At 44.5% G+C, this 13,584-nt stretch overlaps 1 protein-coding gene across 1 annotated transcript in view; it reads right to left on the bottom strand.

Annotated features, from left to right (window-relative positions):
• Window positions 1–13,584, bottom strand: part of UFM1 (ubiquitin fold modifier 1) — a 114,637-nt gene that overhangs the window by 60,728 nt on the left and 40,325 nt on the right. The window contains exon 3 of the mRNA XM_078657233.1: window positions 8,234–8,291. Coding sequence (XP_078513359.1) covers window positions 8,234–8,291 — 58 coding nt within the window. The remainder of the gene's footprint in view (window positions 1–8,233; window positions 8,292–13,584) is intronic.

Below are 13,584 nucleotides of genomic sequence, written 5' to 3'. Positions count from 1 at the left end.
ATCACACATCCTGAATCACACATTCCTTAAAAAGGAATCAATGCGCAGGGGATTTCCTCTTCAATCTTTGACATAGGTTGTCTTAACAAAAGATGCCAGCCCTTTCAGTTGGTATGCAACTTTGCCAACAAAGGACAAGACAAGAACACTGAACTGGAAGGAGTAATCTGCAATTTTCCAAGCAATGTTACATTTCATGACGGACATTCTGAATCAAAGTGTTTTGATCAGGTCAGACAAGACTATGGTAGTGTCATATGTGAACAGACAAGGGGGAAAAAACAAAGTCTGCCGCTCTCAATCAGGTTGATTAGAAAATTGGAGGTTGAGCAGAGAAACATCTTCTTTCCCTGAAAGCAACTCACATCAGGGAAGAGGATAATTCAATGGTTTACAGACTAAACAGGGTCGTCTCATCTCAAGCTCTGTTCCTCAACCCTCTGGTGTTCACCCAAATATGTCAGTGATTCAGAAACCCATTTATAGGCTTGTTTGCTTTTTGAGAAGATACTCAGTTAGTGAGGTTTTTCTCTCTGTGTCAGGATCCAGAACATGGGGTGTAGATGCTGCATCTTCACCTTGCCCTCCTCTGCTGTTATGTGTATTCTCACTTATTCTTCACCTTCTTACAAGGGTGCAGCGGAAATGGAGAAGATTATTGCTGTAATCCTGTTTTTGCCTTGTTGCTCTTGTTGTCCCCTTCTAAAGAGTCTAGCTGTTCTTCTTCCACAGAGAGTTCCATTTTATGACGTTCCTCTCAAATTGGTGGGGTGCCTACCTCTTCAGAAGCTGGCTCTATTTGTCTGGGGATTAAAATGATTGGGCGTCAAAGAAGAGGGGTACCTCAACGTGTATCCATAGATTTAGGGTCATAGGGGACTTTGTACTTTAAAGTCCTACTCCAAACCTTGTAGGAATGTTGATGTATGGTTTTCGTCTAAATCTCTATCAACAATATAGTGTGAGATTTCCTTAACTCTACAACTCTTGCTGGAAGTTTTCAGAAGCAATTAGTGGCAACTATATTGAGGGCCCACTGGCCAGCATTAGGGCCTTTAGAGAACAGTGTTCAGACTCTTAAAGGGTTTTTCTATCTAAAGACAAATATCTAGGCCTGTTGTGTAGTTCCTACTAAACCGTAGGATCTGCCCATTGTTTGACAACATAAACTAAGGGCTTGGTGTCTAGACTGGTTCCCGAAACTCCTCAGGATATGTTGGCCTCCAGACCAGCTAGCTCACAGTGCCACCATGAGCCCCCCTAACCTTACCAGGGAGCGAAAGGACTCTAACAACGACTGAACATAACAAACCTCGTGGAAAGAGTACAGAACCTTTCGCTCAGTCACTCAAGCTAACTTATTCTCAGAGAAGTTATACAGAATACACAGTGGGACGTTTTCAATATATTTATTGAACCAACATTATTCTTGTATAAAATACATGTGCGGAAATGATTAGCAGGCAGAAGCAGATTAATGTGATTACAAGCCCTGAAAGAGTGAACAGTAGATACATTTCTACCATGGTGTTGAAGCAATGAATACATGCAGACATATCTGCAAAATATGGTAATCTGACATACTCCTACGATGCGGACTCTAATCTGAGTGTACCTAGAGTGTGTATGGGTGTAAAGCCAAGAATGCCCCCAAGGGACGATCCCACCCCATTACCTGATCGAATAGAGTGAAGAACCCCGTCTTGGTCTCCAGCTGGACACCCCGGAATTTCAGATCAGTGCGTGGTGGATTCTCAGCATGCACGGACCGTCAGTCTGAGCGGAAATACCTCCTCTGCCAATCTGTAGGAATGCCTATCATTTATAATAAAAGGTAGTCTTTGCGATGTGCGTGTTAGGTTAGTGATGTTATCGATATATAGATAGCGCTGTCACCTCATGGATACAGATAAGACGACTTTTGTAGCTAGTGCATAGAGAGCCCTAGTACATGATGTTCAAGGCATCGTGATAATGTTGTGCAAAGCTGGATGTGTAAACAAAATGGTTTCAGAGAAACTAATCCAACATTGTTGTGCATGCAAATGTGAGCACAACTTCACAGCTGAAATGTTATTTTCTAGGGCAATGTAAGAAATAGGATGCTTCGCTACACGGCCTATCTCGGGAATATAACAGACCAGCGGTTCCTCCTTAGGATGTGCCTCTAGTCCTTAAGGCTCTGCAGGGCGTGCCTCTTGAGGGACTGATAACAATTGTTTAAAATTGTTGTCATTTAAATTGCCATTTCTTGTGGTCATAACCTCAGTTAGAAGGGCTGGTGAGCTGGAGGCCTTATTATGCAAACCCTCTTTCTAAAAGATTCTAGAAGATGGAGTTTTGTTTAAACACAATCGAAGTTCCTCCCCAAAGTAGCGCCCAAGCAGCATAGGGAACAAGAAGTATTGTTACTTGTATTTTACCCTTCTCCGACTTCCAAGGAAGGGAAACGTTTTCATTTGTTGAAGTATGAAAATTGCTTAGTAACTTTTGGTGGTGCCAATCAGGGTCACAACATTTCTAATGTTAACTTACATAGATAGATTAAATCAACTATTGTTTCCCATATTTATTATTAGGTTTCTTAGCCTGAAGGAACACAGGGAAGATGCACTAAAGGTGTGACACACAGCCTCTTGGGCTAAGGCACAAGGGTTCCCCAGTCAGAGATGTGTAGAGCGGATACGTAGGCTTCAGCTCAAACATTTGTTAAATACTATCATATTGAGAGTGCTATGGAGGGTAAATCCTTTGGAGAAAATATGTTGGATGCAGTTTTTTCCACACAATTTGAATACTTAGTTTGGTACACAGATTAAAGATTGGTGAGCATGATTGGTATACTGTGTTTTCAGTTTGATATTGTAATTTTACAGCGAGTCCTCCTGAGGCGGAAGCCGGGAGTTGAACTCTAGTTATTTTAAAATTGTTACAGCAACTGCTTGCAAATATTGTGCTCTCTGCTTTTAAAATTGTGCTTTTAAAATCGAGCGCCGAGGCCACGCCCCCTCACCGAGGCCACGCCCCCTTCCGGCACGCATTTGTAGACGCTGATTGCGAGCGTCTGCCCACTTACAGCGAGTCCTCCTGAGGCGGAAGCCGGGAGTTGAACTCTAGTTATTTTAAAATTGTTACAGCAACTGCTTGCAAATATTGTGCTCTCTGCTTTTAAAATTGTGCTTTTAAAATCGAGCGCCGAGGCCACGCCCCCTCACCGAGGCCACGCCCCCTTCCGGCACGCATTTGTAGACGCTGATTGCGAGCGTCTGCCCACTTACAGCGAGTCCTCCTGAGGCGGAAGCCGGGAGTTGAACTCTAGTTATTTTAAAATTGTTACAGCAACTGCTTGCAAATATTGTGCTCCCTGCTTTTTTATATGTGAATTGATTTTACTGTTGTGTTATACTTGGGGGGCTCATCAGAGTTAAGGGGAAAAACTTACTAGGCACTCTGACACCGCTGACACACTCTACAAGCCTTTTTTCGGCACTGCCGCCTCGCCGATTCTAGACGACGGCGGGCGCCATCTTGAGGGAAGCAGGGAGAGCGCTCTAGTCGCGCCATACTCCCGCCCCCTTCTCTCCCCATATTATGTGCAGACTAGCCAGACGGCGCAGCGGGCTGGCGCAGCGGGCGCGCCGGTTGCGCGCCGAAGCCGCGCCTAAGCCAAGCCCGTCTGCGCCCGTCCGCGCTAGGATCGCGCCGAGCGCGGGCCATGCTGCTCTTGCACTCCCTGTCCTCAGGTACGACTCGCCTGTATTGCTTTCCATGCGTTCTACTTCATTTAGTCCTTCCTGTCATGTTTTCGCCTTCTCAGACGACCTTAGGGGCCCCTTCTTCTGTCAATCATGTGGTTGGTCATCCTCTTGTTCCGCCAGCCCTAATGTTTCCCTTCCTTCCCAAACTTGCCTTAAGACTACCTTTTTCAATAGTGGCCTCATTAACGCCAGATCCTTAGCATGTCACGCACAAGATATCCACGACCTTATCGTATCAGCCGATCTTGATGCCCTATTCATTACCGAATCCTGGCTGCATGATGCCTCCAACCCTGATCTTGTAACCGCCCTTCCTCCTGATTTCACCATCATCAGGCAGGACAGACCCATTGGTCGGGGAGGCGGGCTGGCCATCATTATAAAGAAAACATTCAAGTGCCATACACTTGATCTGGCCGCCTTCAAGGATTGCGAGTCCCTGGGATTTGTTATCCAAATTAGTTCCTCCTCTGCCTTCTCTGGAGGACTTGTCTATCGCCCCCCCGGAAATGCCACTTCATTTTTGGACTCCCTTGATGAAACTTTGGCAGCCCTCCTTACCCACTATCCCTCCTTCACCCTCCTAGGGGATTTCAATCTTCATTTGGAGTCTTGTTCTGATTCACACTCTCTTAATTTCCACCATTCCCTCGAGATTTTTGGTCTCTCCCAATTAGTTTCCCTTCCCACTCATTGTGCCGGGCACACCCTGGACGGCATTTGCACAAACTTAGCCTTTTTAGAAGTCTCCCCCCCCCCTACCACAAATATGGACAGATCACTGTCTCATCCCTTTCTCCATCCAATCCAAAACTCTGCCTCCTCCCCCCACTAAACACTCCCATACCCCCTTTCCAGTTAATTGGAAAAAGGTAGCTGAGTGCATCAAACTCAACCCCCTACCGACTGTCCCTCCCCCGCCCATAATGGGTGATGCAACAGTAGACTCCATAAATTTTCATCAGTGGATTGACAGAATGGTCTCTGCTAATTCAATATCTGCCACTCAAAAACCAGCTCGTGGTAAGAAGAAGCCTAGCGCTCCCTGGTATACTCCGGCCCTCACTGACTGCCATCTCAAGTGTAGGCTTATGGAGAGAAAATGGAGAAAGACCTATGACCCTACTGCCAGAATCCTATACATCCTTCAGAGAAAACAATACCTTTCCGATATAAAAAGGGCAAAAACTGTATTTTTTACTCAAGAAATAGATTCAGCCAATCAGAAACAGCAAACGATTTTCAACATCGTAAAATCCTTCACTCATCCCAAGGCTTTGGCACGTGAAATTCCCCCCTCACAAATTCTCTGCGACCAAATCGCCGACTTCTTCGAGGAGAAAATTCAGAATATCCATAAGGACTTCCCCTCCCCTCCCACTCCAACCCAAGAACCCGACTCAACCACGCCCCTACTTAGTCAATTCACACCAGTCTCCCTACAGCGAATGCAAAAAGCCATTTTGGCTTGTAAATCAGGTGCCCCCACGGACTCTTGCCCCCCAGTCATCCTTCACCACCTCATCGAGGCTGTTAATCCTCTAATTAATGCCATTGTGAATCAATCTCTCCACTCCGGTGTTGTTCCCTCTGACTGGAAGAAGGCCATAGTCAAGCCCCTTATGAAAAAGCAAAATAAACCCCCCACCGATCTGACTAATATGCGCCCAATTTCCCTTCTCCCAGTACTAGGCAAAATTACCGAGCAATTAGTCCATGAGGAACTAAAACACTTTGTGGAAAATTTACATATCTTGCACCCACAGCAATCCGGCTTCCGCCCCGGCCATTCCACAGAAACCGCTCTGATTGAGTTGTCTGACACCATCAAGTTCCTGCAAGATGAGGGCAGGCAGGCTGTCCTCATCTTGCTCGACCTAACCGCGGCCTTCGACACCATCTCTCATGCTATTCTTATCAATAGGATGCGTGAGATTGGTGTCTCGGGCTCCGCGCTTGCTTGGATAATTTCATTTCTGTCCAACCGCTCTCAAACGGTTTCCTTAGGCCCTTATCTTTCCGGCGAACGCCCTATTACCTCAGGTGTGCCTCAGGGTTCCGTCTTGAGCCCTCTCTTTTTTAATGTATACATGGCCCCCCTCCTTACGTTGATTGAGTCACATGGGATTCTAGTGACATCCTATGCTGACGACACTCAACTCGTCGTCACTATTGACAAAAGAATCCCTGACGCTGCCATCAGATTCCAAAACTGCCTGTCAGAAGTCTTCTCCTGGCTCAACCTGAATCATCTGAAATGTAACAGCGCCAAAACCGAAATAATACCCCTCGGTAAAGGTACACTCTTTTCCCCTAAAGAGTGGTGGCCTCATAACTCCGAAGCACCACCTAGCGCGGTTGTGTCAGCCCGCAATCTGGGAGTTCAATTCGATGCTTCCCTCAGCTTCGATGAACATGTGCGTATCACCGCAGGGCGCTGCTTCAGCTTAATCAGGCAACTAAAGAAATTCTTTAATTTTTTGCCCATTTCAGCCAGGAAATCAGTCGCGGTTGCGCTCATCCTTTCCCGGCTGGATTATTGTAATGGCCTCCTAGCAGGCATTAAGAAGTCCTCACTAAAAAAATTACAAACTGTTCAACACGCAGCGGCCAGGCTCGTCCTGAAACTCCCGCGTAGGTCTTCGGCCACTGCAGCCCTTAACGCACTCCATTGGCTGCCCCTCCACAAGAGAATCTTGTTTAAGCTTTTAGTCACCGTCTTCAAAGCTAACAAGTGTACGGGTCCAGCTTACCTAATCAAGCGCTTTCAGCGTTATACTCCAACTCGCTGCTTGAGGTCATCAGGCGCTAATTTCATCTCTGAACCCCGAATCAAATTAAAAACAAAGGGTGGAAAGACCTTTTCATTCCTTGCTGTTAGGGCATGGAATCGCCTCCCCCCTAATCTTAGGCATGCCCCCTCAGAAAGCCTTTTCAGGAAATACCTGAAGACATGGATTTACTCTCAATCTGACTCCTCAGTTCTCGCAGCTATCTGATCCATGCTATCCAAGTAGATCTGCTGTGGGCCTAGCGCCAAGATGCTCCCTCCGGAGCGAAAGAAGCGCTTTACAAAAAACCAATAAATATCAAATATCAAATATCAAAATTGGGTTGGTCGTGAAGGCCAGATTTTGCCTGGGTAATCCTAAAAAGTGATGACTAAAATGAGGTCACGAGATGTAAGGATAATGCCCAGTTACTTACCGGTACATTTCATTATCCTTAGTCACTATTATCCTCGTCACAGTCGTTCCAACCCACCCCGCTCACCCTGACAGCTGGTGTTCATATGCCTTAGTATTGTCAGGAAGGTGCATATACCACCCTAAAGGTGGGTCAGGTTACACCTTCACTTCCAGTTTTCCTCTTCTGGTTGAAGTGGAGTCTACCTCAAAAATAATGACTGTGGTGAGGAAAAAAAGGGATTATGCATAATGAGATCAACCGGTAAGTATCTCTGCATAACCATGTGCCTGCATTCATCACAGCCTCTGGCCTCTATTCAAAAACTTTGTTTATGCTCTTATCTTCGGAAGGAAATCCAGATGTGAACACTCCAAAATTTAAAGGCAAACACTTTTTATTTGGCCGGCTTAAAATGTTTTCGACTGGATGCATACCAACTGAGACGTCAAACTGGTTTGTGTGTGGAGTGAAAGAAAAAAACAATTTTAAGAATCAATAGTGACTGCAGGATGGGTTGGGTAAATAAGGTGGAAAAGGGGAAGAGCCATATACTCACATTTTGTGCGAAACGGCATATGCCATACAAACAATAGGGTGACCAAATATTGAGAAGCCAACACCAGGCCAGGCCAGATGTAAAAGTAGGACTAACGCATGTGTGTGTTCTCTGAAAATCAGGGCTGTTTGGGGAAATCTGTTAATGTCTGGTCACCCTAAAAAACAACGCAAATGAAAAATAGTTCCACGATGTCAGCTGCAGAAGGACACAACATATCAAAGTAAAATGAGGCTAAAATGCTCTTCTGAGAGGGGCAACCACAAGAATAGGATGGAAAGGTATTGAATTAGGAGCAGAGAGCTTAAATAGATAAACAAGCTTCCCAATCATGAGCATGTGGGGGTCACAAAACCTGCTGTAAGTATAGGTAAAGTGCTATAAGTATAGGTAAAGTACTGGTTACAGTGCTAAAGCTGTCTGAAGCAAGGCACCAAAAATGAACAGAAACAAATGAGATATGAACATGACTTCTAATACACATCAATAAAATATATATGTTTATTTTAATGGGTGAAGGTTGCATATCATAATTTTGTTGCCGCAAACATATTAATTTGTAATAGCTGTAGGAATGAGAAGAGCAGAAGTGGAGGGGGAAGAGGAAAGTGGGAACATGAGAAGAGGATATGCAGAGAGAAGAGCAAGCGACAGTGAGAGACAAGGCAAAGTGAATGAGAGGCGAGAGAAGGGGGTGCCTTCATATATACAGCATATACTTAGAGCATACCTCCTCTGCGGCAAATTTCAGTACTGCAGTAAAAGGAGTGCCTTCAGGTACGCTTAATCTGAAATAGAAAAAAAAAATGTGAGCTGTGTGTTAGAGCATGTATATCAGCTTTTATTAACAAATATGTACACAAAGAAACTAAAACTGAAAGGCAGTAAAGTTTGAAAAATCTATTATTAGTGGCTTTGACACAAAAAACTAAAAAGTGAAGAAATTACCGAGTTAAGTTAATGCCTTTGTCTTGAGATCTACCTCTGCCATACTATTTTAAATCAAATAGCTCACAGTTGCTGGAATATGCATCTCCTGATAGTGAAAGGTTGTCAAAGAGGTCAGTCTAGCTTGAGGCCCACATTCAGCCAGCAAAGTATAAGGTAGATGGTTAACATTGTGTTATTAAGATTGAGTGATGGGTAGAGTTTTGGGGTGGTAAAGGGTTTTTAGTGTTCAATAATGGATAGAGATTACCGAGGTGTGTGAGTTTAAGGGTTCAGGGATAGGTGGAGTTTATATGTTGAAATTGTAGAAAGGGTTTTAGGGTTGAGGGATGGGGGAGTTTATGTGTGGTGAGAGATTTAAGCAGTCAAGAATGGGTAGGTTTCAGGAGTGGTGAGGGTTTTTTAGGGTTCAGGGATGAGTGGAGTTTGGAGGTGGTGCGAGATTTTAAGGGTTGAGGGATGGATGTGATTTAGGCATAGAAAGTTTTTTTTTAGGTTCAGGAAGGGGTGAAGATTAGGGGTTGTGAGGGGTTTTAGTTTGGAGATCGGCAGAGTTTAGGAGTTGAAAGGATTTTAAGGATTCAAGGATGGTTGAGTTTAGGGGCAGAGATCGGTGGAGTTTAGGTGTGGTGAGGGTTTTCGGATTTCAGGGAAGGCTTTTGGGGTTCAGGGAAGAGTGGAATTTAGGGTTAAAAATTGGATGGTGTTAGTAACTGGGTCTCTAGTTGGTAGAGGTGTGCACCCTGTCCAATTAGGGATCACAATCCAAGTTAAGGACTTCCTCCACGTGGAGGAGAAACGGAACGAATACACTGCACCAGAGTCAAAGCTTAACGCACTGGTATATGGTCCGCTCAAATTTGGAGAAACTGTGATACAACCTCACAAATGTCTGCTGCTAAAAAGCTGCACTCCTCCAACCGAAATAGAAAGAAAGTCCTAGAAGACACCCCTTCTAAGAGCAACTGAGCTCATCAGTTATAAGCTAATTGGTCCTGAAGGGAACTCCCCTTAACCCAGGGAGTTCGAAACGCGTAGACCTGTTCTTCACACAGCTTTAGGATTATTCATTTAAGTTATGAACTATGAAAATTATTTTAATCAATTCCATGGCTGTTAATATTATTATTCATGTGAAATGTATATATTGTAATGTGGTTTAGGAAATAATTGTTATAGATAGAGTGTGGCTGTGAGTGTTGGAATGCATGAGAAGGATGAGAAAAGTAGAGAGAATGTTTTTCTAGGATATTAAAATGTGCAAATGTAAATTTTAAGATTACATAAAGATAAACAAAAAGAAAAAAGAAATTGCTATACGAAAAAGAAAATAAAGAATTGATTTATTTCAGACTGAACAAGAGGTGATACATATTGTTTAAGGGTCAATACGTTCTTACAAAAATACCCTAAATAGAGTGGCAGTACTGGCAGTCATTTTTGTTTGGATAGTTATTTGAGGCTAGGCCTTACTGCTCTGAGGCCCCAGCCCAGTGTTGGTATCAGTATCTGTTTCTGTCCCTTCAGGAGTTCTTTGCAGGTGCATAAAAGGTGCTGTGCTGCATAAGCCACAAGAGGAACCCCCCTGATCCCTGAGCTAATGCAGGAGATGCTGTGTGAAAGGTAGCAGCCCCAGATATTTTTTTGAGGGGGGACGCAGAGCAGTACAAGTACTCAAGGTCATCCAGCCATGAGCCCTCTTCGATAGTGCAGCTTTATCTTCAAACGGTGATAGAAGTTTTATTGTTATCTATACCAATTTTTTTAATGCGGTGTTAGTTATGGGTGTTTCTCAGAGTTGCGATAGCCCTGTGCTGCCCACAAAAAAATGGAGGTAGCTTGGGGCAGGTGACAAGTGCCTCTGTTTTAGTTCTAGCCATTAGTGGTGGTTGAGGGTTTCTGGTGGGGCTTTTCAGATTTTGTTCCAGGTGATAATGGAAGTTCCTTGTCTTGCCAAGGTCTGTTTTTGTAGATTAAACTTCAACCCAATCTGTGCTGGTGAGGTGTGGTTGGGCAAGCTGAAGATAATTCTGTATGCTCTTATGATTGTGCTTTACAGAATCTTGGAATCCCTTCCCCTCTGTAGTCCACTGCTGTAGGCTATCGTTGGTAGGAGCTTGGCTTGTGTGACTTGGACTAAGGGAAGTGGTGTTGGGCCACTCCGTTTTGAGCTAAGGGCTGCCTAAGGCATACCTTAGGGGGTTGACATACGTAATAAAAGGGAGGGTTTAGGCCTGGCAAATAGGTTAACTTGCCAGGTCGAAATGGCAGTTTAAAACTGCACACATAGGCTCTACAATGGCAGGCCTGAGACATATTTACAGGGCTGCTAAAGTGGGTGGCACAATCAGTGCTGCAGGCCTCCTAGTAACATTTAATTTACAGGACCTGGGCAAATGTAGAACACTTTACTAGGGGCTTTTAAGTAAATTAAATAAGCCACTTGTGGTTAAACCAATGTTACCATGTTTAGAGTACAGAGCACATGCACATTAGCACTGGTTATCAGTGGTAAAGTGCCCAGAAACCTAAAGTCAGAAAAAAGGAAATCAGCAAGACAGGAGGTCAGACGGCAAAAAGTCAGGGGAAACCACACCAAGTGTGACAGGTTAAAAAGATGGTGTTTAGGGCAATAAGTCAGGGGAAACCACACCAAGGGTGACAGGTTAAAAAGATGGTGTTTAGGGGTGGTAAGAGTTCAGTAAATTAAAAGCACCCAAAGTAATTGTTGGACAATGTAAAAGACATAAAACCGGAATAATGTCCACACATGTAACAGACTGAAATAAATACCTTCAACAAAAATGTTTCTGTAATTTATACCTGCAAACACTTCATTCACACCTCAAAAGCATGCAGGAGCCAACTTCAGAAAATAAAAGACATTCTATGAATTGGTTTCTATGAAACGGAAAATGCCAATCATTCTGAAAACTTCCATTAAGCCATTTATATGAAAAACGGTATTCCATTAAATCTTTTTTTATGAAATCACATACAACCCACGGATTTATATGATGTCTTCCTATGGTGTCTAGGGACAACTCAAAGGCATGCAACAAATGCTCCCTGTTCTACCAAAGGCCATCAGGCTACAGGAGGTAAAACTACACACTACAGAGCACATTAAGCGAAATAGGATGCACTCCAAGCATCAGACCCGCTCCAAGTCGTTGGCCCTTTGCAGGTCCCAGTCTCACTCCAAGTCGCTGTTTTTGACACTTCAAAGAGAAAGTCCAAGGACAACTTCTGCGAGAAGTGCAAAAAGTCCAAGAGGCACTCGTCTCACCACTCCCACAACAAAGAGTAAGTAACCACGCAGCTGACACTCCAAGATACCAACTCCGGCGCCTTCGTCCAACTCTGACCCTACCCAGAGACTGGTTCTGGTGTGCACCGAGTTTTACAGGCCATGCTGCCACTCTTCACTACAATTACAGCTCCCTATGGAGAGCCCTTGGGCCTTACAGAGCAGCAGGGTGCCCCTGGTGGAATCTGTTAGGCCTCAAGAAATCTACTCACCCACTCGCTAGGGTGAATCCGATTTTATCAGGGCAAGCTATTTTTAGGGCCAACTGGCCCGTTCTGGTGAGCTGATAAAGAACAGGTGTCTGTTATCTCAGAAAGTGAATGAGCAATAAAGATGCCTTTAAATCTTGTTTTTATCTTGCACAGTTGCTTTCATTCTCATGTCTTACACTTTGCAGTCAGAGAAAGAAAAGTAAAGAAAATCTCCACAATAAAATAAGCAGCAACGTTAGAGGACTTTGTAAAGTGTACTGTCTGACAATCGTGCTGTAAGAAGAGTGGGCAATGAAAGGCTGTAGGAAGTCAGGTTTTTTTTCTAACATAAAATTTAAATAGGTTGCAAATGAACTGTGCAAACAGTTCAAAATATATTTTAGCAGTTATGAAAGCCCTTTTTTGTAACTCTGTGAGATGAAAAAGGTTTGTTAGTAGGATGAAAACAATCCAGAACACTTTACTTGGTGAGGTGCAAATGATAAACATGTTTGCCGATACCCAATTTCCACTGATTATTGTTTATACACAATATAGTTTTATCAGTAAAACTGCATGTTAGTGGGAATGTTTGTGGTCATTTCAATTGAAAATCTGCTGTTTGTAAATGCCAGTGTGCTACCAAATAATGCTTTAGCAATACAATTACTAAAAGTGAGTTTTTAAATGTACTGAGAAACATTCTTGCCCTGCCCTGATGACAATGTGATTACTCTTTTTCACATAAGAAGTGACAAAATACAGTGAACAACTAGCAGCTTACACCAGTTGCAGCATCAGGGCAGAGCAGTAGAAGCAGTGTTAAAGTGATAGGTGGGCATGATGTATATATACTCCAACTCGTTTGTTTGGACTGAGCACTAGCAATCTAAACTTAAACAGTTTTCGGACATCTCTAGGTAGCTTATGATCCTCCTCTTAATACGGTCTGATTATCACCTCTATAAAGGACATAAAATACACTTGCAAAGACATTTTGGAGACATTTTCTGTACAGCAGGAGCTCTCTTCTAGCCTTCTGGTAAACCAACGTCTGTCCATCAAGCATTTCAGCAATGGAAATGATCATAAATAAATGATCTGGCCTACAAATGTCCGGATTATGAAGAGCCATACAGTGGGGGGGCGTGGCCATGAGCTGAGCATGGCGGACGAGCTTTAGAGTAGCTCCGTCCACTGCCCGACATACAAGCGAATTATCCTGCCTTCCAGTACTCACCGAACGCCCATTTCACCCCCGTACTGCATCGGAGCCTAAGGGGTACCCGGACCGGCAATCGCTGTCTGCGGGGTCCCCCCTGTGACCGGAATCGAAGATTGGCAGCCGTGCGGCCTGGCTCCCGGCCAGCAGCCGCGGACCACAGTAGGAGCGCCACGCCGCCGAGATAGAGACCGACTGCTCGGCTTCCTGCGGGGCTCGGCCACACGGAACGACACTGAGCGGCAGGTGAGCGACCCCCGAGCACCGGAGCGCTGCCATCACTAGCGGAGCTCTGGGACTGACGGTGAAGCGGAAAGGAGGTGTGCGCCTGGCCGAGGGAGGTGAAATCCGGGCACCACACAGAGGCGGCACCCGTAAGACGGGGACGGCGCTGTGGCGACAGAGAGGCT

This window comes from Lissotriton helveticus, chromosome 8 (genome assembly GCF_964261635.1).
Source record: "Lissotriton helveticus chromosome 8, aLisHel1.1, whole genome shotgun sequence".
Classification (NCBI taxonomy): Eukaryota; Metazoa; Chordata; class Amphibia; order Caudata; family Salamandridae; genus Lissotriton; species Lissotriton helveticus.
This window is presented reverse-complemented; position numbering and strand designations above follow the sequence as displayed.